The following is a 26,904-nucleotide window of genomic DNA, read 5'->3' as shown; positions in this document are numbered from 1 at the left end:
TCGCCTTGCTGTTTTTATACCAGGCGCTGTATTTTCATTGATTGTGAATGTTTTGTTTGCGTTCAACAGAGTGCTTTGAGACTTGACTGCTTAGATGCGATGGCGACCTCAAGCTCTTTCTTTCCGAGTTTCATACGGTCCTATGCTATGATTATGAGGCTGTTGGTTTATCACGTTTGGGCCCGGACGTTGTCTAGGATGTGTGAGGGCTCGATTCTGTTGTGAGCTTCCGGTGTATTGATGTATTTCGTCTTTGACGAATCGATGGCGGCTCAACATGTGCTAGTCATGGCTGTTTGTTTTTCCGGATAGCCTCATTGATTTATATCATGCCATGAGACTTGGGGATATGTCTTGGTGATTCCTTTTCAAGCTCCTGATCATGCTCCTGATATATGGTAGGTACTCGCCTACAATTTGATGTGAAGCGGGATCCACTTCTCCATGCTCGGCTACATCAAGCGCTTTCACACTAGTTATCTCGCTATCTCCATGTTAGACCATCGCTTTTTCAACGAAATGCTCTACTCAACATAACGCAAAATTATTATCACGCTTCATCATAACAGACAATACCTCACAATGGAATTTGTAGATAGTCTCTTGGCGAATCTTGAGCCAGAAGTCGAAGACGCAGAAGAAGGTCAGCTTACAAGAACCTTGCGCTCATGCAGGTCTCACTAAGAATACGTAGAAACTTTTATGCTGTACTCACAGCCTATCCCTTCCATGAATCTTGGCTTCGTCGACTCCCGTGCTACTTCCGTCGATGTTTCTGTTGCTGATCGGGACTACACCATTCATCAATCTCCTACTGTTCTGTCATCGTCACGCGCAGGTGGAACAACAGGAGCTGGTAGATTTTCCCCTCTCACACTCACTCCTCAAGAAGAAAGGCTGACTTGATATGCAGTATTATGGAAAATAGCTCCCAGCTTCGCCTCGTGGCTCTCTTCCCCGTCAAATCCTATTCTCGCCAAAACCATCCATTCAAACGCCTCCATACTTGAACTCGGTTGTGGCATTTCCCCCCTAAGTGCCCTAGCCCTTGGTCCACGCGTAGCACGCTACGTCCTCACCGACCAGTCCTACGTGCAGCGTCTCGTTCAGCGCAATCTTGATGAGAACTCATCTTCTACATTGAGCTCAGGGACCTCTACACCGACGAGTGGTCGAGGCAAGAAGAAACGAAGTGGTCATGGCCATTGTGCAGCACAACCGAACATTCGCTTCACGATACTTGATTGGGAGACGGACGAGGTAACTCCGTCTCTTACCGGCTCTGATGAAGCTCATAGCTTTGACGCCGTTGTCGCCTGTGACTGTGTTTATAACTATGCTTTGGTAGGCCCCTTCGTTCAGGCGTGTGCGGACGCATGCCGTCTAAGACTCTCTGACGAGGCCTTTGCCAATGATGAAGAAAAACGGCCGTGTGTCTGTGTCATTGGGCAACAACTTCGAAGTGACGAAGTATTCGAGTCTTGGTTAAAGGCGTTTTCAACATCATTCCATGTCTGGAGAGTTTCTAATAGTGTACTGCCCGCAGAACTGCAATCTTCGGCTGGTTTCGTGGTGCACGTCGGTGTCCTTCGCGATGAGATCAAAAAGGGGGGCTGATATTACTTTCTTGACCTCGTAGCACATTCTAGGTGCCTAATCAGATAGCACACAGGTTGTACCAAACCATCGTTTTTCGAAGGAACCAGTTTTACATCGTATAAAAGAGTTTTCGTTTCAATCCGTCGCTATTAATCATGATCGTTTTGATTCATAAATCTTCTCAGGAGTTACAACTTAGCATCTACTCCAAATTTTTCGGTGCTTCTGCATTAAGTGTGAGCAAAGCCAACAATCCTTTTTGTCCATCAACCCCAGCAAATACTTGAAACCACAAAAACCACATGCTAATCATCATATGCCAGTAAACCAGATCCCTTCGCCGTTAAATTATTTCTTTATTCCCTAATCCCTTGGTCCGAATCACCACTCGAGGGGCTCTTTCTTCTCCTCGCCCCGGTTTGTTTTGGGAACAGGCACAGCCTTAGCGGCCAGCTTACCACCCTGTCCGGGACGCTTTAGGTAACCTGTGCCGTCGAGCCATGGGGTGTTTTGTGTCATCCGTCGCTCGAACTCGGCAATCTTGTCCTCCTGCTGCATGGTCAGGCCAATGTCGTCGAGACCATTGACCAAGCAGTGCTTACGGAACTCCTCAACGTCGAACGAGCAGATGGTCTCTCCGTCAGCGTTTTTGATTAGCTGATTGGGCAGGTCGATCTCAATGTCGCGGTTGGCGCGAGCCTCGGCGGCGATGGCTTCGAGGTTGTCCTTGTCCTCGATCCTGATGGGGAGCATACCATTCTTGAAAGTGTTGTTGAAAAAGATATCAGCGAAGGAGGGAGCGATGATGCACTTGATACCAAAGTCCAGAAGGGCCCAAGGGGCGTGCTCTCGAGAACTGCCGCATCCGAAGTTGGGTCCAGTGACAACCAGAGTCTTGGTCTGTCGGAAAGGCTCTTGGTTCAAGATGAAGTCGGGATTCTCGGACCCATCCTCCTTGTATCGAAGCTCGTAAAACAGTGCGGTACCAAGACCGGTTCGCTTGATTGTCTTGAGGAACTGCTTGGGAATGATGGCGTCAGTGTCAACATTGGATCGGTCCAGAGGAGCCGCAGTGCCCTTCCAGATAGTAAACTTAGGCAGACCAGAAGCGGCACCTCCAGCGCTGGCCAGAGTGTTGGTGTGAGGCTGAGAGTCTTGAGGCTGATCTCCGATCATCTCTCGCTCCTCAGAGTCATCCCTGGTTCGCTCGTCCACATGCGGCTCCTCCGCAGGGAGCTCACGGGGCTTAAAGGCAGATTGATGGGTGTAGTGTGATAGCTTGCGAACATCGGCAAGCTTACCAACGATAGCGGCAGCAGCTGCCATGACAGGAGACATGAGGTGAGTTCGGCTAAGAGCACCCTGCCGGCCCTCAAAGTTTCGGTTGGATGTACTGGCACATCGTTCCTTGGGTGCTAGAATGTCAGGGTTCATGCCCAGGCACATGCTACATCCAGCTTCTCTCCACTCAAAACCAGCATCAACAAAGATCTGGTCAAGGCCCTCCTCCTCAGCCTGTGCCTTCACAAGACCGGAGCCAGGGACGACCATGGCGCGCTTGACGTTATCGGCAACCTTTCGCCCCTTTACAACGTTGGCAGCGGCTCTCAGATCCTCAATCCGAGCGTTGGTGCACGATCCAATAAACACCTTATCGACAGGGATATCCTCCATTGGTGTTCCAGCCGTCAAGCCCATATACTCAAGCATGCGGCGGCCAGCAGTCTTCTTGCTCTCACTGCTAAAGGTCTCAGGGTCAGGGACACACCCGGTGATGGGAACGACATCCTCCGGGCTAGTTCCCCAAGTAATGGTGGGAATGATGTCCTTGGCGTCAATAAAGACATCAATGTCGTATTTGGCGCCAGGATCAGACTGGAGAGACTTCCAGTAGGCAACAGCCTGGTTCCAAGTCTCGGAGCCATACTTGGGGGCCAGTGGCCGTCCCTTGAGATACTCAAAGGTGATCTCATCGGGGGCAACCATACCAGCGCGGGCACCGCCCTCGATGGACATGTTACAGATGGACATGCGAGCCTCCATGCTCAGGCTACGGATAACAGACCCGCAAAACTCAATAACGGCGCCAGTACCTCCGGCAGTTCCGATCCTGCCGATGGCGTGGAGAACGACGTCCTTAGAACTGACGCCAGGGGCCAGCTCACCATCAATCTGTATCCTCATGTTCTTGCTGCGCTTGGTAATGAGACACTGAGTAGCCAAGACATGCTCAACCTCGCTGGTACCGATACCAAAGGCAAGGGCACCGAAGGCGCCATGTGTTGAGGTATGGCTATCACCGCACACGACAGTGGTTCCGGGAAGAGTGAAGCCCTGCTCGGGGCCAATGATGTGGACAATACCTTGTCGTTTGTCGCCCAGGCCGAAATATGTGACACCAAACTTTTTGACATTCTCTTCTAGAGTGACACACTGTGTTCGCGAATCGTCCTCCTCGATGAATGAAGCAATGTCCTTCAGGGCTTTGCGGGATGTGGTGGGGACATTCTGCAGGGTCCAGGGTTAGTAAATGCTCTGTTGACCACCATTTACGGTAGCTTTCAGTTGATTGGCAATGCATACGTGATCAGTGGTTGCAAGAGTGCAATCAGGTCTCCGGACTTTGCGGCCTGCATTTTCGAGACCCTCAAAGGCTTGCTGTTGGTAATTGGTTAACGGATGTTCGGAACATGACGTCGACGTTTTGGAGAAGTTAAACTTACTGGTGATGTCACCTCGTGGACCAAGTGCCGGTCTTTTGGCCAACTTCGTCAGTTCCATGCCCATAAGCAAAATTGAACGCAAATAAACGTACCGATGTAGAGAAGAATTGTGCCATCGAGCTTTTCGTCGACGATATGTGCCGAGAACACCTTATCGTAGAGGGTCTGGGGCTTATCCACGGGAGCGGGCATTTTGATGTTTATAACCACCCTACAGTACTAAAGAGTGATCAATGACTCTCGTGAACAGGAGATATCACGAATGCGGGGTGAGAAGGTATGTAGTTGATTGTAGAAGAAGAAGGTAGAGTTGTGAAGGTGAAGAGAGGAAGCTATGACACCCCGCTTTGAAGAGGGTAACAGAGGAAATGATGCAGCTGAAAAAAGAAGAAATCAGGAATTGGACTGGAATTATCTAGAGAGAGAAAAAGGCGTCTCTTCCTGGGGTTTATCAACAAAATTTCACCTGAGCGCCCCCCTCCTGCCCAATTCCACGAGCTTCATAGAATTGGCACGAAGGCGCCGATGATCGGAGGGGTCCGTTTGCGGCTGTCAGCAATTGGAGCTCACCAAGAGGCCAGAAGCCCCAGGACGGGCGCCAGCGCGGGGTAGACCCACAGCTGCCTCCTGCACTGATTGCTAAATAATTGGCTACTATTGGTTGCTCGTTGATCGCTGCTTTATTCAACCTCCGATGTCAAAAGTCCAGGACCTCCGATTGCCATTCAGTTTTGATCCTTTTCTAACTCCACGGCTCTACCCTGGTCTAATTACGACATTAGTTGACTTGCCTCACTCAATGCCGAGTTTTAGACATTTGCAAATTAGCTAATAGCACCGGGTTTCGGTTGGTTGTTACACGGTGTTACCTGAACATGAACCTTATGAGTACGGAAAGCTAGCACAACTTGAGACATTGGAGAATAAATGCAAAGTAGACTGGGTCAGTTATTTTCACAATTAACTATGCGATAATCAAGGTACTAATCTATTCTGTATCGTAATGTCGTACTGTGTATCATCTATTTTTACCTCCCTCCGCATCCGCCATCGGCGTGCGGCTTGCCCCGGGCTATGTTGTCTCCGGCACCGGTCCTTTCCCGGGTATCCGCCCGGCCGTTGTGTACCTAGTCGTCCATGTAGACTCCGGTCAAGCTCCGCCGAAACATCGCCAATCCCTCGTCAACTAAGCAATCCCAGTCCTCTTCCCTGCACTTCATCGTGATTGCTGTTAACTCCATACCCCAAACCAATATCACCAACAGGCCGAATACAAGAGGTAATGCGAGACAAGTGCTGGCCAAATCTGTCCAGCCATCACTTTCTCGATCGGTAGCTCTCCAGTACGGAGAACTGTAATCAAATACAGGCTTCACCGCCTTCCAGTACAATCTCAAAAGCTGTATGTTGTACCCCTTGATCACAAACAGAAACTCCTTAATAGCATCCCACAATCCTCCCGTCATACCCTGCTGAGATCTATTACTGGAAAGATCTGCGATGCCGTCTTCGGCGTTGCACTGTCTTGGAAGATTGCCTGGCACGTGCATCCCCGGATCCGCTGCTTGATTGCTGACTCCTGGCATATATATTTGAGAGAGAAGATCCAGATTGCTCAATTGAGTGCTGGCTTTCTGACGAATGCTTTCCGTGTTCTCCCCCTTGTCGATGTTTTTGACGTCCATTGTGCAAGTGGATGTTGACGAACTGCTGCATCGTTCCTGCATTGCTGGTACCTCTAGTGGTTCCTCCATGATGTCGCACCCTTGTGCCTGTGGTCGATTTCTCGACTCCTCGAGAAGACTCTCCGATGTAGTATCGATCACTTGAATTTCTTCCATCGACGCCGATTTCAGCAATGAACTCAGTCCACGATTCTTTGGGGAAGCTTCCAAGCTGTTCGGCGTTGTGCCAAATCTCTTCAGGTTGTGGATTACCTGACTTAGGCTGCGTTTGCGCTGTAGGCCCTCCCCGGCCTCTTGACCTCTCTTCGGGCGGTATTTCGATATTATCTGGTCGCACCCAGTAATGATGGTGATGTTTGTGGATGCAGACGCCCCCTTGACTTCGTACCTATTCGTGATGTCGCGATTCGCGCTCTGCGCCCAAACCCGCTCCGTTATTTGATCTTCGGTCACGGGTTTCGTGTAGGCTTGGTTTAAGGATTGGGGAAGAGTTCCTCTGATTATCTGGTGTTTTGTTTGTGTTGTTTCCCCGGTTGTTTTGGGTGGCTTTTGCAGCCTCTCTTTGACTGTAGGTTCCTTCGAGGGAAATGGAGGAGCGGTGAGGGGATCTAGAGTTGCTGACCGCTTTGCCTCGTTCTGGGGCAGTGGGCCGCTTGTATTCCCAGCTTTCGTTGTTCGTCTCCGGAGCAGCAGGACTGTTGGAGACGGTGTTGAGTTGTTCAGTGCCTCTTGCTCCCAACTGGACCGTATCTTTGGGCTTCCTGTCAGGTGCGGGTTCTATACACGGCCTGTGAGGACTTGCTGGTGGTGTATCGAGACTCGAGTGTGTTGGTACTGGCTTTCTAGGGAACTTGACGCGGTCTGTTCCAATGTTGTCGGGCGGGTAATGGATTTCTCGTGGGTGGTCGTCAAATCTTGCACGTAGCTTTTTGGAATGCTGTTCTCGTGTTGGCTTTGTATCTCGATCTTGCCCTTCACCAGTAAGTGGTTGGTGCTGGATGCCGCGAGGTTTAGTTTCATCGACAGATCTGATGAAGAGTCCTTGCTGGTTGGCACTCGAGGTATCTGGGTTCCTCCCGGTTCTATTGCCCCTTCTAGGCCCTTCTCTAAAAAAGGATTGGAGTGCTGGTTTTGGTCGCTGTAGTGCGCCAGTGATCCGCCCGTCTCGTGGAATTTCTCGTTCCCTTGCAGATGTTGTGTCTCGTTGGCAGGTGTTTGTATCTGTGTATCATCGTGCGCGGATACAAGGAAAAACTCTGGGATCTGATCTCTGTCTAGCCTAGGCCCGCTTGGGTTATGGAATTTTATGTCATTCTCGAAAAGCTCCAAGGCTGAAGGAGATGGGTTTGCCAGGCTGCGTCTATGAGGGGTCTTGATCACTGTGTCGGATGAGTTGGAAGTTTCCTTGGGTTGTACAGCAGGCGGGACTTCTTCATCGGACGACTCTTTTGAGTTATAGTCGATCAGCCCTTCCTTCTTTGCCATTTTCAAGTCTCGGCGTGACGGGCGCCCTATATCGAAAGACGGATTTAGTTGGATGTGAAGGCGAAGGTGGCATAGGTTGGTAGATTAGGATACTGACTTGAGAATACTGAAGTACTTCTGTGTGATTGGGCAATCGGGCTCAAATCAGGCTCCTGAACCGACGACCACTGGTGTGTCCCCCTTCGCCATTTTGCAGTGGCAGAAGCTGCCAGTTGTTTCTCTGCTTTCTCTTGTCGTCGTGCCTTGGCGACTTCGTGGTCAAGATGTACCTTGACGATTTCAATCTCAGCCTCCTTTCTTTCGGTAGCCGATAAAGCGTTCTTGGACTGTGCCTCCAGGCTCAGCAGCCTTTGTTCCGTTTTCGAGCTCAGCGTACTCTCTCCACTGTCCGATGTAAGATCAAGAATACCCGTTTGCGGGTTGATACCTTGAACACCCAGGTAATCTCCGCTTTCTCTCAAACTTTCCCGGTCCTCCCGTGCTTTTCTCCTTGCATTTCGATTGGCTTCTAGAACTTCCAATATGCTAGGCGTTCCTTGGATGGCTGCCGCAAAGGACTGAGCTCTGGAAGAGCGACTCATAGGTTGATGTTCTTTGCCCTTCTCGGCTTCTATGCTGCCACTCCGTTTCTTCTGACCGCGCTTCTTGCCTAGTCTCAGGGAACCGAATTCTTTCCATCTACGATAAGTCGGCAGTGAAGGCTCATTCCCTCTGTCTTTAGATGCGGGTGTCGGTTCAGGCACTGCTTCACTTAGGTTTTTTGGCATGTTCCAATCTACAAGGCGATCTGAACCCCCGGTTCTGCTGCGTTGACCCGCTCGGCGATTTGAGGCAGAGTGATATTGTGCTGATGCTCGATTGTTGACTTTGTGTTGAAGTTGAGATGAGGAATTGCCAGCAGCCGCTCCAATGTCCTGATCTTCGTTGTTTCTCAATGTTCCCCCTCTCTCTGCACGATGACTTGGAAGTTTGTTCCTGAACCAATCTCCCACATCCCCCAATGTGGCACTCCGAGTAGGTTCCCGTGTCTCCTTAGCTGGTTTACCCAGATCTCCAAATGTTGGTCTTCTCTCGGAATCACCCATGTGATGAGGAAGATTCTGAGGACGTGAAGGCAGGAAAGGATGGTCAGATAATGCTGCCCTGCGGCGTAATGATGACCAATGTGGTTTCTTAGACATATCTTGGTGCAAGCAATCGCGCCGTTGATTAACGATAATATGGTAGAGGGGGTGATTAATGATTGTAATGTTTTCTAACCTGTGAGATGAGAGGCACTAGGTATAGATAGCAGTTATGAGGATCAGGAGTGATTGTCGAAGAAAAGATCCGTCACATCAAGTGAACCACGGGCATGGATTCCAAGAACCCATCAACTTCGCCTTCCTCGTCTATGCCACAACGATATTTCAAGGGAAACCACAGCGAAGGCGTGAAATTCTCCCACCTGCCATCGTTTCCGGCAGCCCTTGATGATTGACACATAACAACGAATTAACAGTATCAGAGCAGGCGTATATCATCAAATACAAGCTGACGATAGAAATAGGTCAAGGGGATTCAGGGTATTTATTCAGAAGCCAGACCTTAACGCCAATCTTTGCTATCTGGGGCTACACTCGGTTTCGATGCAGTTAAATGTATTAATAAACAAGACAATAATTGAAAAGCTACCACCGCGGATGACGATTGTCCGAGGGTGCTTGTTGCCGACCCAAACCAGCAAAGGGGTTACCGCCTCCATTAGGTCTTGAGCCTATTAGGCGACGACTCTCAAGCTTTTTCGATGGCGTTGTTGCTCCCCAGTTTCGTTGCTCGTAGGCTGCCATTTCTCGAGAATTCCGCGGAGATGCTGCTTCCTGGGGATTGAGTTCATTAAGACTGGTGGCCTTCTTGAGGGGTGACTTGTTATGGGTATGGATGCCCATGTTTCCACCAAAGTTCATTCCCTGAATCCCCGAAGATGTCCCAGTTGATGTATAGCCTGCAGGCAAACTATGGCGTGGGACGGTGCCTTTCTGGCTGGTAGCGGGTCTAAAGGCTTCCGAGCGTCGAGTTGCTGTGGGAGGCGTGAACATGTGAGGCTTCATTACGTTGTTGGAGGTGGGGGTGAGGGATCGTTCCTCGGGGGTATGATCCGTTCCGGTATATGGGTTAGAATGGACTTGGAAACCATGACGGATCTGAACTGTAGGGGTCCCAGTCTGCACAAATTCTTGATAGTCGTCGGGCTGGTCTGTCGAGAACTGTGTGCCAATGTCGCGCACCGTAGGGTGAAGCCGGGGGTGGACAAACTTGGTATCGTACTCTTTCATCACTTGTTCCTGAATCACGGCCTTATCCTTTGCTTGTTGCGCAAATCGAGAACAGAAGAAGAGAAGCTGAGCAGAAATAAGGGCCTGCAGAATGAGTGTATTCAGAACCGTCACACTCGGTCGGGGATCGAGAGGAGCTAGAGGAAGGAAGATCATGTACACCAAAACATGCCCAGGGCCAAAGAGACAAGACAGGCGTAAGGACACTGGCAGAGGATCCCAGACTGACAACTCCCAAACATCTGATGTCTTATCTGGGTGGGCTCGCGCCTCGGCAGATTCTGGTGTTATCAGATTCGCGAGATAGCTCAGGGGCGTCGAAGGCGATGCGCTCGATTGGTTCACTTTCACACGTCGCGCAGAAGGCGTCGAAAGCGGCCTGTCGACCTTGGCCAGAAAGAGTCGGTACTTGCGCGTTCGCGTGATCATGTAGAAAGCATTGGTGCAAGAGAAAGCTATGAGGGCCCATACCAGTGGATAGATCTTTACAATATATATGGTTAGCCTCAACATGATATACAGCAGTCCGAGAAGACGAGAACTTACCAAGAATGATAGCCACCCTGAACTGGTTTCATCACTGAAAATATCGTCACTTGGGGTAGATGATCCTGAGTTCGCGCGCGCAAGTAAGAAGATGAAGTTCATGACAAGGCCCATTTGTGTCCCAACCGAAGCTGAATCCCAATCTCTTGTTTCCAGTTCTTCGGATAGCCAGAGCAAAAAGTCCATGGGGTTGATTGCAGCCATGATACGCTCCCTGAGCGGCTGCCGGCGAACTAGGCGTGGCATGTTGAGCACACTGCAGGGTATTGACTCCTTGTAAATTGTGTATTCGGGATCGCAATGCCAGGGAGGAGAGTCGTGAGTCGGCACTAAAGTAATAAAGAAAGAAAGCCGGCTACTTTGCCGGACGTTGTTTACTTTAAGCTCACTGTTGCTAAGGACCAGCAATTCTTTGTTCACTATGGAGTACGGATAGTACCTGCCTGAAGCTGACCAGTAAAAGTCCAGTGGAGGCTGCAGCATCCACCTGACGTGGGGATCAAGCAGTAAGGTACCTTAGCCCCTGGGGGCAAGAAAATATCAGACCTTGATATCGGGTGTCAAAATAAACTAAGTAAATGTCATCCTAAGATTAGACTAAAGTTACCTAAATATTTTTGTCATTGAAGACTGAGGTACTGAGTTTTCTTTCCTCCCCTAGCTTAGGTACCTAGGTGCCTTACTCGCAATGGTCAGAGCTTCCAGGTTCCCAGACGGAGCGGAACTTCAGGCGCCGACCTCCTCGTAGGTAGTTGTGACTCTAATCATCAACTCAGCGCCATCAACACACCCAAGAGGGAAGTGTAAACACAAGCCTGCATTCATCAAGATGGCCTCGCAAGCAGATTACAAGGATCGTCAGTTCCTCGCGGTCATCGGCGACGAAGTATGAGCTGCAATGATAGGCTATTTGCTCGAAAGCTTGCGCTGACGTAGCTCTCATTTAGGACTCCGTAACAGGCCTGCTTCTCGCGGGTATTGGCGTAAGTCTCAATCACTGCTCAGTCCCTTTACGCAGGCTAACTCTATTCAACAGCATGTAACTACAGGCGCCGACGCTCAGAAGAACTTCCTCGTTGTTGATGGCAAGACCGATACAGCTGCTATTGAGTCCGCGTTTGATCGATTCACCGAGGATCGCAAAGATATTGGCATCGTACTCATCAATCAACATGTCAGATAACGGTCCGATTTATTTTGTCGCTGAACTAACTCTCCTGAAGATCGCCGACCGAATTCGACATCGTATTGACACCTATACCGCAGCTTTCCCTGCTGTGTTGGAAATCCCAAGCAAAGATCACCCCTACGACCCTGAGAAGGATAGTGTATTGAGACGAGTGCGACGTCTTTTTGGAGAGTAGGGGACATTGTGTCACTAGGCGCAAGGGTTTGTTTCGGGATAATGGAGCGAGCACGGTATAGAGGCAGCAGCGAGCATGGCCGTACATGATTTTGAGTTGGGCACTGCGGTTTTCTTCTTCTTCAACTTCATGTTATGCAGGGCAGTTCCTCTTACAGAGATGCAGAGCAGAGCACGATGCAATGGACTCATTATCAGATATGCTAAATAGATCTAAATCCGCTGCAGGGTGCCCGGGAAGAGCTAAAAGATTCGCCAAACCCAAACATTGACCCAGAATCCGACGAGAACGTGCCCAACGACAAGTCATGCCGTCATGTGTATATTATGAATGCGCCATAATCCCAATTACAGATCGCTGCCGAAAAAGCCCTTGCTGCTACGAGAGAAAGTGACAGTTGCTGTGAGGCAGGTAATTTGGACATCATCGGCGGTGAAGACGTCGGCCAGAACAGTATATTTACCCTGGTAGGAATTAGGAGCAGGCATGGGAGAAGTAAGGAGTAGTGACATACCGGAGGGATCTCGGCAGGAAGGTCTACAGTCTTGGTGATCTCAACCTCACCAGCCTCGACGGGACACTTCAGGTCGACATTGCCAATCTGCTCGCAAAGATCGGCCTTGGTGCTGATAAGGCGAATAAGTCCATACTTGACAGTTAGAAGAACATAAGCATCCTGCTCAATCTTCTGCTTGACTATTCCCTTAGCCTTGATCAAGAGTTCCTGGCCGCTATCAAGTTGTCAGTCTCTCAGGGTTGTGCAAGTATAAGTAGGTGAGTCGTACGCTTTGGGAGGGTTAGGAGCAAGGTCGACCTTGTCAATCCTGATCAGGTCGGCAGTATGGTCTCCAGGGCACAGTTCAAGAGGAGAGTCGCCGGGAATCTTGAGGTCGTCGCTGATAGTAACATCGGGAGCCTTGCCATTGAGAACGCTCAAAGCAGCCGCTGGAGCCAGGCATGCCGTCAGACATGCGGTAACGGTAGAGAATCTCATCGCGCGGGGTTATCTCGCGAGGTTTGATGGGCTGTGAGATATAGCGATGTTTGCGAAAACAATACGAAGCAGTAATTAGATGATGGAAGTCGTGTGAAGATGATGAGAGGGTCGTTATCAGGGCAGAATGGTGGATGGCGAGTGGCTCAGTATTGAGTGCGTCATGGGACTTGTCCTCCACTTTTTGGTCCAACTACTGGCCGAGAGCGGCTGGGAATTGATGCCTTACCGCCTTGCAGATGACCGCGGGCCGCATCCGAGTGCACTAAGAAGCTACGTACCTTACCTTATCATGGAGGCAAAAGTCTAGAACTAAATGGTTGAATCAAGTCTAGAGCATGAAAGCCATCATAATAAGCGAGGAATGAGTTTGTATGGCAGCCAAACAAAGCGTATACTGTTGGCTTTGAGTGAATGATCATTTTGCAATATCATCAGAGCCAAAAGCTTACTACCTGCTTCCTGCTCTTCTCATGCAGGTTCCTGTCTCAAAGTTTGCGGAGGTGGAACACTCAATGTCGAGTTGCAAGCCCAGCCTCCTCACTTTCCAATCATGTGGAGCTATTCGAGCTTAGGTACCTTAGTGTTACTGTCCGACATGCGACCTGAGGCACAAAAGTTGAAGCCTCGTGCACGGGCCATGCTAGGACATCAGTATATATTCGCGCTTTTCTTCCAAACCTTTTTGAACTCTTCATACTTACCTTGCCTCAGGAAAGCCAGCTCAAGAATTGGCCTTTCTAGTGTAGAGGGCCTGCATTGCACACTCGCGGAGTCACTCTACTCTCTATTGTCCTTCGGGACCATAGGGGGCGGAATTTTTGATTTATCACCGTCTTTCATTGTGATCTGCTGCTTGCGGCGGGCATGAAGAAGGAACATCTGAAATCTGCTACAGAAACCTGCACGCGATTGCTGTCCCATCTGACATTTTATCGCGCTTGCTCGAATTCCTGTCAAGGAGGAAGGGTCTCAGTCATTGTGGCATGTTGCTGTTTATGGTATGTCACAGCGAACATACTGCAAGAACGACCTCCTCAGTGGGCAGGTGGGCCACGGTGAGACGCGTCGGCTTTGACCTAGCTGCCTAAGGTAGTGTTGCTATTGGCTTAGGGCGTAAGACGTATTGCTCGGCAGGAGGCCAGGAGCTTAGAAAATCGACTCTATATCGCACTGTCTGTACCATGCCGAGGGAACACAAGAAAACTCGGGACGTATACCGTATGTAACAACAGAATTGGCCCAATTTAACAAAAATGCAACGAGTCTTTGGATTGGTGAATTGGCATCACAGGCCAAGGCTTGAAGTTTTCTTGCTTCCTGATGCTGTGTTACCTCTGGCGCAACTTTCCCCACTTCTGTAAGTGTGAGTATTTGAGCCTAAGGTTTCGTCACGACGGGGGCTAGGGGGGGTAGGGGGTTTACCAGTTCAGAGGAATAAAGCCACCTTTGGCTGTTGGCGCTGCTTCGCGTTGACTATTGCCTCGTACCAGGCTCAAGCTGTCAAGTTCGAAGAATAGAAGCCGCCACAGAAAGATGCAAGATACCTTCCTGGGCGGCACTCTGTAAAACAGATATTTTATTTGCAGCAGTTCCGCGTTGCACTCGGATCCTATACAGGCCATTACCATGCCCTGGTCATCCAAGCATGGGTGCGAATACGGGCAACATCGCGAGACAGACACGAACCGATAGTGATGGAAACTTGTTGCACATATCCCTCCGGAGTAGATATCTTGAACAGACCGTGGGACGAGCACATCGGTGTCTCTAGGAAAGCGATTGTTTAAATGCTGCGTTTTCGGTTTCTATCGAGGTGCTCTAGAGGATTGCAAGAAGGTATCAACCTCATGGGTTCTCGATAGGTGTATTCGGACAAGAGAGAGTGTGGTATAAACAAATACTTCCTCGTTCGCGCCCTTCATTCATCATAAGGAGTACTTTTTGCATCTCGGGCTTCCAGTTCAAATGTTACCTTTTACAAAATGCAACGCAACAGTCGCTCCTTTGGCACCAAGCAATTTGCGCGACGGCGATGACGCGACGAGTATCATCATTATCACGCTGTCAGCTTGCACCACACTTCCGTTTCTCATGGCATCTTTCACAGGCTCCTAACATAGATTCGTATGCACAATGTAGTAATGAACTTGGAACAGCCCGCACTGATTGGGTTGGAGGTAGGAAGCCTGACTGGCACCAAGCCTGCTCCCTGCAAAACAAGCCAGTCAAAGCAACAAGGATATGCCGTCCTTGTCAAGCACTACCTACCTACCTTATTCTCGCATACAGTACGAACAAGAAGTCTGACATACTACAATGTGCTAGTAAGCTATCTCTACGGAGTAAGCTCTTACATACCATTTGATGAATTACAGTAGTCTGGTCCGGATCTCGATATTAGGTACCTTACCTATTCATGAAGTTTTGCAAGTGAATGTCGTAGCTAAGATGATGATGCCCTACATTCGCACCTAGTGGCCAAGCTTCTTTTGCGGTACTATCTCATTCTTCTCTTTCGCGCAAGTCTCTGCTTCGTACGCGGCGAACAACGCCTAGGTACCCTGAGTAAAAATACTATGTACTAACTCAGGCACACAGTAAGGTATTGCTCCCCTTACTGCGTATGTAAGTTCCTGGGACTTACCTCGGCGGCCTCGGGTTAGCTTCGCACTAACTTAGAATGAATGGTTTCTCGTTTCACCAAGCGTACATAGAGATTTGTGGCGGGTGCCAAATTTCAGACACTCCACTCATCTCCACTGCAAGCCCACCAACCACAGTCATTTCTTGGGGCTAGCAAACCCAGCTCCAGCTGTCATCTGCTGTTTATTGCCTTCGACTGGCTCTGAGACATGCTCAGGTTACGTGCCTGATTCTCTGAAAGTGGCCGTCGTCATTTTGCCTTTGAAAATCTGGTGAAGCCCCTCCCGACTCCTTCGCTTCCCGTTCATACCGAAATGCTCAACTCCTAGTGTCGACCCATCACCAAAAGCAAAGCAGAAAGCATAGCAAAGCAGACTCGATAGACTCGAAAGACATACATGGTTTTCTTGTCTTTGTCTTGTGCCCATCCCCGTTCCTCTCACACATACATGCTATCTCAAACGATACTCGAGTCTCAACGGACTTACTCAGTGACAAACAAGCCCCTGGCTGGCTACGCCAACGCCAACAAAAACTCGCCGTACGCAATTTCCAGCAGAAACCCTCTCCCCTCCGTTCTCTTGAGTTTCTTTCCCCTCCTTAGCCCTGTGCTCAGGCGCAGCGCGGCAACGGGACAATATTGTTAGTGCCTCAGGCCAACAATGCGCCCTGCGTGCCCTGTTTCCTGCACTAAGAGTTCCTTATCCACCGCCAGTCAAAGTTTGGTCTAGCGCCAAATTTTGGTTATTGTCTCGTCTCTTCTCTTCCATGTCTCTCTGTCTTGTCTTTTCTTTGGGGGGGCCACTGTCACTGGAGTGGGAGTGTCCCCGTTCCCTCACTCGCACACTTCCTTCTCAGGAACTTCTGCCCAATCCAGCCCAGAAGCACCAGGAGAGGATACCAAAAACGGCCCAGTGGCCCATTCGATTTTTGGCACCCTCTTATGCTATCACTGCTGCTTCTGCGCGCTGAGATTGAGTGGGAGCCATCAAGAGAATGAGACGGGAAGCGTGAGCCGCTGATGAGGTGAAGATATCAGAGGTACGTACTCTTGTTTTCTGCCCTTCCATTACCTTACCTGAGTTGCTCTCCTCCCCCTCTTAGCCAACTGGAAATGGAACCCCAGGCAGGTCCCAGGCCGGTACCTCAGTACCAGCACCAGCCCAGCCTACCACCAGTGAGCACCAGTACCAGTACCGCACTTGTCTTGAAGCACTCCCGGGCTTGTCGCTCCTCCCCATCCTCTTTCTTCCCATCACCCACCCTTCTTCGTGCAGTCCACGATCTTCAACCTTTACTTCTCCTTATCTCCATTCTGCTTCAAGCGCTCCTTGTGTATGGATTGTGTTTGAGTAGTCTCAATCTTAATTCTCTTGATTTTCCTATCGAACTTCGCCACCTGCACACTTAATCTTCGTCTCCTCCGCGCTCGACACCTCGACCTTAACTCGTCTCAACCCTGCCGTGACCGATCACAACGAGTTTTGCGAAAACACAAACCGACCGACCGTGTCCCCAACACGCCTCCGACTCGCGTCTACGCTTCATCTTCGACGTCTTCTTATCAACTTGATCACGACTGTCGATTTCGTTTTTCCCGTTGTCGCGCCGCTGACCCTCCACCCTTTGTGTCGACGTCTCGACCTGCCTCGAGTCTCTTGTTCGACGATTGCGATTCCTGGCGGTCGGAATACGGTCCACCCTTGTCCTGCCGAATGAGACTTCCTCTAGCCACTCTGGTTTTCGACTCCTTCTTACGGTCTCCCCGACGCGCCATCTGAACGGCGTCGTCATGCTCCAAAGACCGCGACAATAGATTAGACACATACCCCCCTCAGGTGTTCACTACATTATCTCTAGCACAGATTATGACCGACAGACCAGCGCCGCTGTCCACGCAGTCTGCGACTCCTAGTCAGATCGCCCCTCTTGCTCTCACGGGCGCAACGCCTAAAGACGAAGTTGCCCAACTGAATGAGGGAGCGGAAGAAGAGCCATACACCATCAAGTGTATATGCACTTTCTCTGTCGATGATGGAAACACAATCTATTGCGAGTCGTGTGATTCGTGGCAGCACATCGACTGCTTTTACCCTGATAATCGAGAGGAAGCTGTGCGGGAAGATTTTGCACACTCTTGTGCAGAATGCAAACCGCGCCCTCTCGACCGTCAAAAGGCTTATGATCGTACATTACGCTTAATTAATGGAGAAACGGACGAGCGTGCCGACAAAAGAACAAAAAGACCGCCTTCCAAAAGCCATAAGAAGAGATCGAGGCCTGCGGAGCTACCAATAAATAGCCATGCGAGTCCACAGGAAAATGGAAAGTATGGTCATTCTGGAGATCATCATCCTCCTCCCAAGAAGGCGAAGCATCGCTCATCACACTCTGTCAGTTCTCAGGCTCCTAAACGGAGCCCTTCATACGGAAATGGCCGATCAAATACTGCCCATCCTCCCAGCCCTGCAACTACCCCTCCCGACCTTCCCGATGATTTTCAAATCCACCATTACTCTGAAAAGTTCTACGACCTATATAATGCCAGGGACGTCCCCGAGTCAAGGAACAATGCTTTTGCCAGTCTCGCCATTCCTACTGCGCTGTCTCGCTGGCTTCGCGAACCCAATACGATGCGGAGTGAAGTTGGCAGACGCCATTCAGAAGTATTCCAAAAGGCTCCCTCAAACCTGGAAGCCAACAAGCCTAAGCTTCAAGTCAGTGATGCAACACGAACACTGGACGATGGCAAAGCTATAAGGTGGAGGTTTCTCAAATCAAGTACACCAATCGACAAGGATGTACCTCTTGTTGAGCTGAATGGTGAAATTGGCTTTCAAAAGGACTACTGTGCTGACCCTGTCAACCTCTGGGCAGATTTATCTTCCCCTCTCCCGTTTGTCTTTTTTCACCCTGTCCTCCCTTTGTACATCGATACAAGGCAAGAGGGCTCTCTCGCTCGTTATGTTCGCAGGAGTTGCAAGCCCAATGCTCAGCTTGATACATATCTTTCCGATGAAAGCGAATATCATTTCTGGATCGTTAGCGACAGATTTATCTCCGCCAACGAACAAATCACTTTGCCCTGGGACTTCCGACTGGAGAAGAGTGTGGATGCGCGATGGCTTCATCTTCTTGGCCTAAGTGACGATGACTCAACCAACAATACGGAAACTCCGGTAGATAGGACAGAATACATGGCAATATCGAATTGGATAGATCGAATCCTCTCAGAATACGGCGGGTGCGCGTGCGATCTGGATAACAACTGTGCATTCGCACGATTTCACCGTCAGTATCTCTTCGGCAAACCCCAGGGACGTGCGCCAGCAAAAAAGAAATCAAGAAAGCCAAAAACACAAGCCATTTCCCCAACAAATACGGGGCAGACTGCCACCAGTCGAGCCACAAGTGAAGGCCATGTTGACGATGCTGGGGATAACGATAACAGATCCCAATCTGGGTCTATGCGAAGCAAGCCACCAAGCCGTGACCTTACACCTCTTCGCCAAGGATCTTTCGACCAATTAGGCATACTGACTGAGCCAACGGATCGAGACAAGCGGAAGGTTGCCATGGTTGAGGATTCGTTCCGTCGCATGGAGCAGCAACAACCCTCACGGAAGAAAAAGCGAGTATCGGATGGTACCGGTTCAACGTCATCAAAGTCGAAACACCGCAATGGCTCAGTTGCGTCTCATGGCAATTACGTGGATGCTGGGACTTGCAGAAGCCATTCAGGATCCCCTGCTAGCTCTTCTCCTCATATTCAACAAAGGTCGTCAATCTCGAATCAAGACCCCGCAGCGACTCTATCACGCCAATCATCAGCTTCTCCCAGAGGAGTATATTGTGATGCAGCGGTACAGACGGACCCTGTCGAAGGCGCCTGGTTTAGTGGCCTACATCAATCACCTCGCCCCAAGAAGCGGATCATTTCGCTCTCGAAGCGACTCCTAAATAGCCGTCATAAAGTCCGAGCTGAAGGAGAGGATCTGCGCAGGCGATCATCTGCCAGTCAGGTATCTAATGGCACTATCATGGAAGTTGACTCGCCTCTGGAGCATGAGGTAGTCATCAAGCGATCGGATTCAGAATTACCACCTTTGTTTTCTGCACCGGAGGATACACATATGGCAGATGCCTTATCACCAATAACGACTCCTATACTGGGATCGGCTGCGAGCGACACATCGACCAAGACAAAGACTCCCGACCTACGTGTGCAGCTGCCTCCTGTGCCAGCGTTCGATAGTACAGGACTGGGGATTCATAACGCAACAACGCCAAAGTCTGGCGGTGTCGGTCACTCCCCCCTTTCAGGCCCATTGCCAAGTCCATTCGCTCCGCCGGCTGTAAACGGCATCGGCACCCACCCTAGCCCTGTTAAGAAAAAGCTGAGTCTCAGCGACTACACCAAAAGCCGGATGAACAAGGCTGCCGGGAGAACAGCTGGAGGACACGCCGTTCTTAAGCCTTCTATCTCAAGCCCTGAGGACACCAAGGTTGATATTATGGTCGATTCCCCGTCGATTGAGAAGCCGGCGGAGACTGTGATCATGGCTCCCGTAGCCGCTGCCAATGGGTCTTCATAAAGGATAAAGTACCTGTACGTTTTATGTGTCAACCGTTTCAAGATTTTCTTTGTTGTTTCGTTTGGAATTGGGGATGACGGGATCAAAAGCCTGGAGTTCTTTCCTTTATATACACTGGCTGGTACGTCAGATGATTACCCCTTTGATTTGGCGTTTGGGGAGGTTGTGGGATTACGGATGCTGGGATTGAAGGGCTCATCAATCGAACCCTGGCATCTAAATATGGGAACGGCGCACCAGGTCTGGTGCCTACGGGTCATGAGATTTCTCCTGGGAGAAAAAGCAGAGATGTTAAGTGGTCTTGTTCGAGATATTTTTTGTTTGATGTCCAGTTGAAGAGGGTTGGCCATGAACCAAAACAAGTGAAGAGTAGGATGGGGTAAACCTCTTTCGGAAAGATGCTGGAGGAATTGTTGTATGTAATTATAGGCGTCGATCCTACTTGCGCGTACTCACCATAGTCATGTTGCATTGCCCTGGACGATGGGAAATACACCCCTTGAAAGAAAGATTCAACGGCCATCTTGAACTGCAATCTCTTATGACGTGTGTAACCGAAGGGCAAAAATGATATTCACAGTAAGCAACACTCATTCCGTGACGTCGTGGTTATTATTCTATTCTAAATAATTAACTTTCCAACCAGTGGAATGATAATCTATCTGGACAAGCGGTACGGCTGTGGCTCCGATCAAGGCGCAGCCCCTTTCCTTTCTGTGTTAATATTGCGCAGCAGTCCCCTAGTTATCTTCCTTAAAGACCAACAGTGCGAGACGATGCCTCACAAACAGTCCAAAGAAACCAGCAACAAGCTGAAGCATAGTAATCTCCAAGGCCAATCGATCTTCGCGGAGTGGTCCCCGCCAGACAAGCCAGAGGTTGAGGATGGTGAAGTTGCTTGTCTCGACAAATTGACCCTTTTCATCGGTTGTCACCTTTACCAGGCGTAGCTTGTTGAGAAAGTGTAGGCCATGGGCGACCAAGGGATGGGGTTGACGCTCGGGTGACCAAGGAGTCACAGACGGCTCCATGAGGCCAGACCGGGCGTTGAAGTGAGGAAGTCGGTGGCGTGGGCAGGGAATCAGACCGAAGACCTGAGGGCATGAGTAGAGGAAGTTAAATATTTGAGGGACAAGGAGGAGTCCGAGAGTCTTTGAAAAGTGGCCAAGGATACCGACGACAGCAAAAACCATACCCGAGAAATAGCAGTATGTATCGCCAACAAATACCTTGGCAGGATACCAGTTGTGGAGGAGCAAGGCGAACGAGACGCCTATCCACGGGAGGAGGAAGTAGAGTGAGAACAAGTGCGAGTCGGTAGCAGGGTGAGGATATGGCGTAAAGAGGTACAGGCAATCATTGAAGACGAGGAGAAAAGCGATGACGATGCATTGCGAGACTTCAATGCCGTTTATGCCTGCCAGCATGTTGATACTCTGAGGGCAGAACATGGCAACGCACGCCATGTAAACGTAATAGAGAAACCCGAGATCAACTAGCTCGCCGAGATACGGCTGAAGCTGAAGAGGTAGGACAATAGAAGTGACGTCGAAGTCTACAAAGTAGACGACAAGAAGAGGGATCGAAGCCAGGCCGGGAATCCACCACTTGTGTCGCCAGCGAATATCGAAGAGATCATCACCGATACCGAGAAGTGCAATTGTCTGAAGGGAGATGATGGCACCCAGGAATGACGCAAGCTAGCGACGAGGTCAGTAAAGCACCAGACATGACATGATATACATGCATGTTTGGGTACATATGCGCACCTTGTTGTGTGGAAAGCGATGTAGAAAACGGCCCTGGTTGACGTGCTGAAGCTCAACGACGACATCGCGGTTTCCACCGCCACTAGTCGCCGCAACAATGTCCTTGTAGAACGGGAATGGGATGAAGACGATGACGCTGAGGAGATAGACCGCAGCACACACAGCACCCATGCACTCGGGGATCTCGGCGCGGTTCGCCTTGCTCATGTCGCGGCCTTGGAAGCCAGCACGCATGAAGGTAGGGCCTAGCCAGCGGATCATGGCAAAACAGAGCGCAAAGGCGAGAACCGACAGGGCCAGAGATGCCATGAGGGGCTCGCCATCACCATGGAGGGTGTTTGCGAGGACCGCGAAAGCAGCCGCAGAGATGGTCGAAAGTGTAAGTGTTTCTGAGCGAGAGAGTGAGGTTATCATGGTTGTAGTCATGATGGGCGGCTTTTGGCGCTGTAGTACAGTAGTACGAAGTTTGACGACACCGACCTAGGTGCGCGATGATAATGATGATGATGATGGGTTGGGCGATGTGTAATGAGGGTTAAGAGAGCATCATGGAAGACGATATTGGGGGAAATCGCCAGCAGAAATGCGGCTGCTATGGATTGTCCAACACAATGCGCTCCGTTACCCACCTATTAAAGAAGTCTCTACCTACTAAGGTATTGATTGTTAAGGTGAAGCTTGGTGACACGTTGTTACACTGCGGAACACGGCCAGGGTGGGTGTGGACTGTGGAGTGGCATATAAATTACGCGGAAACACGTGCAAGATACCTACACGAAAGAGATTTGATACTAAAGTTCACCACCAGGGATCATCACTCAGTCTTTAAACTGCTCTCGTTGAGATTCATGCTTCGTAAATCAGTCAGTCAATAGACTTTCGTCCACCACCGACGTCTTTAGCCTAGAATATATGCAACATAGGTAATCATCGATCCATTCGCTCTTGAGGGTATATCGATATCGCTTCCGCCTTGAAACCATGTACAAGCAAATGATCAAATCTAAGGTAAGCGGAGAGTTCATATCCCACCCAGAAACAAATCAAAGCAAAGCAAAGCAAAGCAAAGCTGAGGCATCTACTGAAGCCATCATCAGTTGAACTCCCAGTTGAACCCGTAATCCAAAGCGCCTGTGTCCGAAAATCGCAAGGTACAATCCGTCTAACTTTTGGTACCCAATCGTCCCTTATTCTTTTTTGCGCATGTGTCGGGTATCTCGTGTTCAATATTGTCGTCGTTCTTAAATTTCCTTCACAAAGCCCACCTCTACCAGACTATCGGGGTCAATATCCAAATTGGCCAGTTTGGTTCGTGAATTCTCTCGGATCCACAAGAATGCTTCAAGTGCTACCCGGCGTAGGATACTGGAAATACTCCTCTTTTCTGGCCTTTGCACCCGCATAGTCTGTTTGCCCATGAGATAAACGGTCTGCGCTTCTTCGGCGGCCCGCAGCGCCTCAAGCTCTTCTCGAAACTCTGGCGGCATGTCATTCTCATCAGGTGGGAAAGGACCTCGTGTAATAAAGGTCATCAACTCGTTAACAATTGTAGGCGCCAAGTTCGGCGTGAGAACGTCATCCATGTAACCATGTCGTAGAACAATACGATAGCATGAAGGAATTTTTGCTGTAACACGTGCAATGACGAACCGTTGGTCAGATGGAACCGTGGGCTGAGAAAGTGGGCGCATGTGGAAGAAAACGATCACCTGTGGCCTCGTCTGGAACTTCCGAACGAACTGCGAGAATACCTTAGGGATGTGATCACCGCTCCCGCCCACTTTGTCGAAGAATATTCCGAGTCCTGGAGCGACCATTACTTGTCCGCCTCCAAACTCAGGCGAAAGCCTCAGCCTCGTTGAGCGCAGAGAGCCTTCACCTTGAATTCCCCTTGCGATCGAGTTGTTTCTCGAGGTACTCCGAGAGGACATGAGGAACTCTGCAGGATCCACCATGTCCCTTTGCTCTGCTTCCCACTGCTGTTCCTTTCCCCATCGCCAGAGCATGACGAATGAACTAAGGATGGCGGACAGGACCAGCGCAAACCAACCACCGTCGGGCACCTTGTTCATTGCTGCACTAAGATAAATGCTGTCGAGAAGGATGAAGATGAGAAACCCGATGAGAACAACGATTGATGAGATACGCCAGATGATGAGTGCCACGAGTGACACCATGCACGTTGTAATAAAGCTAACGATAATGACACATGCGCCATAAGCATGACCCAAGCTCGTTGTCTAGTTCCAGTCATGTCAGACGAGTCCGGTTCAAAGTGACACAATGAGGCTGGGTAACTTACATTGTTATAAACGGCCGTAACCACAACAGTACCGGTCATGAGTAGCCAATTTGCTAGTGGCATATAGATCTGGTCATGGAATCGACGACTGGTGTGAACAGTCTTGATGTGAGGAAAGTAGCTGAGCCTCATCAACTGAGAAATGAGTTGGAAAGAGCTGGTGATCACGGCCTGGCTGGCAACAACAGCAGCGAGTGCGGCAATGATGATACTGAAGTACAGTGTGCTTTCAGGAACAGTGCGAAAGAATGGGTTGGTAAAAGCCAATCCAGTTTCATCCTGTGAAATATAAGCAGCTTGGCCACAATATGTGATCAACAAGCATGGGAATGCCAGGAACAACCACGAAAGCTGTATGGCTCGCTGTCCAAAAGCACCGAGATCTGCAAAGAGTGATTCAACACCGGTGAAAGCGAGAAGCAGCCCACCAAGAGACTTCCATCCATCAGAATCGTTTCGTATTAGGTATTTGAACGCATAATGGGGGCTGAATGCCTTAAGTACGGTATGGTCGTACAAGACAAGATTGTATATGCTGATGGAGAAGTTGTAGAGGAGCCAGACAACAACGACGGGAGCGAAAGAGGTGCCAATTTTGGACGTGCCAATGAACTGCAGCAAGAAAAGCGCAATGAGAATCGCGCACGAGGTCCCCACGATAGCTGGTCTTCCCAGATCAGGTCTGATAACCTGAATCCCTTGGACGGCGCCCAAGACGGACTGGGCTGGTGTCAGAATGCTGTCGGCCACAACCATGGAAACGCCCAAGACGCCAACAATCTTGAGGACGCTTTGTGCAACCCGACTACGTTCCAGAAAATCCCGGGCCATTCTCCCAGCGGGTGCAAGTTCGGCGCCCGTCTCACGATCGAGGCGCACAACAATTCTTTCCGGGCCGTTGGGATCGACGCGGGCAATGTTGGCATATCGAGCAAGGAGAGAGTAGAGAGCAAAGGTTCCTCCTTGACCATCGTCGTCGGCTGACAGGACAATGAAGCAATATTTAAGTGTCACGATGATGGTGAGGGACCAGATGATTATCGACAGAGCTCCCACGAGGTCGTGCCATGACGGCTGTTCGCTAAAAGTCGAACTGAAAACATAAAGGAGACTGGTGCCAATGTCGCCATACACAACACCGGTGGTTTGCCAGGCCAGCCATAATAAGACTGCGCCCTTATACGTCTTTTCGAAATGAGAAAGTCAGACCTTCATTCATAACGTCGCACAATTTATTCCCATGGAGCTAGGACCTACCTGCTTCTTGTCGCGACACAAATCCTCGTGCTCGATTCGCTGGGCTTTTTCCTGGTCATGCAGGTCGCGGGCTTCAGGATCAGTGGGGGCGGCATCTTCGCTTTCTTCGGCAGCCGCGTTGACCCAGGCTTCTATTCTCTGGTTGCGGGCATTGTAGGAGATCATTTCGATCTGGAGTCGGCAAGGTAGGTCACTTGGTGACGCTGGGTCCAGAGGCCAAAGGGCAGAGGCAAAGGGACTAAAAGCTGGGGCTCATGCTTATATACTCGGCCATGTTCTGACTACCTAGGTAGGTACAGTAGTGACGGATAGGATGGTGGTGGAAATGGCGAGCCTAATCCCAGATGAGAACGCCATGGCTAGGCGAAACTGGGCTTCCTGGTCCACTCTGCCAACAGCCACAAATTCTCGAGACTCGTGGACGCCTGGACGGTGAACATCTTGACTGCCAAGACGTCCATCCATTGGCAAAGTGTCGGTGGTGCTGATAGGTCCAGGCGTACTCGGATAGACCCTCATGTCCTGACCCTCTCCACCCAAGCTCAAGAAGGGTTTGATGGTCCGTTCTATCTGCGTGCTGAGGAGATGCACGCATATGCAGGTTTGAGGCTGTGCGTGTCTAGGACCCAATTTTCCCCTCACTTGCAGACGGCTATACCCATGATGTCGCCGAAATGCTGCTCACACTCGACCCAAAAGATTCGAGAAACTGTCAGAGGGGACCGTTCCCTGGTGGTTACTTTGAGTCAGTCCAATGACGTGCCGATATCCATCCAGGTCACTCTGACACCCTCCAATCTTAAGCGTTAAGAAGTGCGGGGGGGTAGTAGGTATGTAGGTAGTCAGACTGGGCCCACAGCACTTGGAGATGGTAGTGCGTTGCATTAGGTTCGTACCAAACGCCAAGACACTTGGGTTTCTCTGCTCTTTGTAAAGAGTCTTGGCTGCTTATTTATTGCATATGCTTTCGTAAAAGGGTCCTTCATCGGTCGTCCGAGAACAAGTTGATCGGCTTACCGAGTCTTTCCGTATGACGCTCGAGTCAGCCTTTGGTTGTATTTGTTGTGTAGCATCATGCAAAGCAGAACCCCTGCTAAAAGTACTTGTCAGTTTATCAGCTTTAGCCAGTGCCCCACGTGAAAACTTGAGAGGTTTTGGAGTCATCGAGGTCTTGCGTTGAATAGTGCGATTGCGGCGGTTCTCTCATGCTGGGCCAAGACTCTATACCGTCTTGCATCGGGCAATACTGTACGGAGTAATGGTACCTTTGCATATTACGAAGCCCTCCCCACCATCACATCACCATGTGCATGCAATGAGGAGGCCGATAACAATGTCAATGCCAATGCTGTGAGTCTGAAACTGACCTGGGTGATAAGCGGGTGTGGTATAAAAGTGCCTTCCTCTCAAGGTCAGTTGCATCAAACCCCGAAGTTCGTGATTACCCCAAAGTCACGATTGCCATTCTTGCTATAGTACCTACCTACCCTGTTCTGTTAGGACCTTGCTACGTACCTTAAGAACCTGTAGATGCGGAGAAAAGAGGCGCCTGCATGACGGCGGCTGTCTACGGATAAGGCTGTATTTGGATACTTGGTCGCTGGCCTTTCTCATAAGTGGAGGC

At 50.1% G+C, this 26,904-nt stretch overlaps 8 protein-coding genes across 8 annotated transcripts; 3 read left to right on the top strand and 5 right to left on the bottom strand.

Moving 5' to 3' along the window:
* Positions 1-582: 582 nt before the first annotated feature.
* FSUBG_3549 (diaminohydroxyphosphoribosylamino-pyrimidine deaminase) lies at positions 583-1,617 on the top strand (the record flags this gene model as incomplete). Its single annotated transcript, XM_036681441.1, has 3 exons — positions 583-643; positions 695-856; positions 914-1,617. 3 exons carry the CDS (start codon positions 583-585, stop codon positions 1,615-1,617), a joined length of 927 nt encoding a protein of 308 aa, XP_036540913.1.
* A 363-nt stretch (positions 1,618-1,980) lies between these two features.
* FSUBG_3548 (3-isopropylmalate dehydratase) lies at positions 1,981-4,514 on the bottom strand (the record flags this gene model as incomplete). The annotated part of the gene is made up of 4 exons (XM_036681440.1): positions 1,981-4,107; positions 4,183-4,257; positions 4,323-4,354; positions 4,415-4,514. 4 exons carry the CDS (start codon positions 4,512-4,514, stop codon positions 1,981-1,983), a joined length of 2,334 nt encoding a protein of 777 aa, XP_036540912.1.
* Positions 4,515-6,395: 1,881 nt separating this feature from the next.
* On the bottom strand, positions 6,396-10,599 carry FSUBG_3547 (uncharacterized protein; the record flags this gene model as incomplete). The annotated part of the gene is made up of 6 exons (XM_036681439.1): positions 6,396-7,001; positions 7,064-7,518; positions 7,590-8,592; positions 8,753-8,769; positions 9,207-10,290; positions 10,354-10,599. 6 exons carry the CDS (start codon positions 10,597-10,599, stop codon positions 6,396-6,398), a joined length of 3,411 nt encoding a protein of 1,136 aa, XP_036540911.1.
* A 583-nt stretch (positions 10,600-11,182) lies between these two features.
* On the top strand, positions 11,183-11,717 carry FSUBG_3546 (v-type proton atpase subunit f; the record flags this gene model as incomplete). Its single annotated transcript, XM_036681438.1, has 4 exons — positions 11,183-11,239; positions 11,301-11,336; positions 11,390-11,527; positions 11,577-11,717. 4 exons carry the CDS (start codon positions 11,183-11,185, stop codon positions 11,715-11,717), a joined length of 372 nt encoding a protein of 123 aa, XP_036540910.1.
* A 347-nt stretch (positions 11,718-12,064) lies between these two features.
* On the bottom strand, positions 12,065-12,711 carry FSUBG_3545 (phosphatidylglycerol phosphatidylinositol transfer; the record flags this gene model as incomplete). The annotated part of the gene is made up of 3 exons (XM_036681437.1): positions 12,065-12,181; positions 12,232-12,448; positions 12,503-12,711. 3 exons carry the CDS (start codon positions 12,709-12,711, stop codon positions 12,065-12,067), a joined length of 543 nt encoding a protein of 180 aa, XP_036540909.1.
* Positions 12,712-17,225: 4,514 nt separating this feature from the next.
* FSUBG_3544 (SET domain protein) lies at positions 17,226-19,952 on the top strand (the record flags this gene model as incomplete). The annotated part of the gene is made up of 1 exon (XM_036681436.1): positions 17,226-19,952. One exon carries the CDS (start codon positions 17,226-17,228, stop codon positions 19,950-19,952), a length of 2,727 nt encoding a protein of 908 aa, XP_036540908.1.
* A 740-nt stretch (positions 19,953-20,692) lies between these two features.
* Positions 20,693-22,147, bottom strand: FSUBG_3543 (UDP-n-acetylglucosamine-dolichyl-phosphate n-acetylglucosaminephosphotransferase; the record flags this gene model as incomplete). The annotated part of the gene is made up of 2 exons (XM_036681435.1): positions 20,693-21,652; positions 21,722-22,147. 2 exons carry the CDS (start codon positions 22,145-22,147, stop codon positions 20,693-20,695), a joined length of 1,386 nt encoding a protein of 461 aa, XP_036540907.1.
* Positions 22,148-22,962: 815 nt separating this feature from the next.
* Positions 22,963-25,445, bottom strand: FSUBG_3542 (potassium uptake; the record flags this gene model as incomplete). The annotated part of the gene is made up of 3 exons (XM_036681434.1): positions 22,963-23,961; positions 24,024-25,208; positions 25,281-25,445. 3 exons carry the CDS (start codon positions 25,443-25,445, stop codon positions 22,963-22,965), a joined length of 2,349 nt encoding a protein of 782 aa, XP_036540906.1.
* Between the last annotated feature and the right edge of the window lie 1,459 nt (positions 25,446-26,904).

This window comes from Fusarium subglutinans (assembly GCF_013396075.1).
Source record: "Fusarium subglutinans strain NRRL 66333 chromosome Unknown NRRL66333_c0000030, whole genome shotgun sequence".
NCBI classification, from domain to species: domain Eukaryota; kingdom Fungi; phylum Ascomycota; class Sordariomycetes; order Hypocreales; family Nectriaceae; genus Fusarium; species Fusarium subglutinans.
The sequence above is the reverse complement of the archived record's forward strand: the minus strand, read 5'-3'. Positions and strand labels throughout refer to the sequence as shown.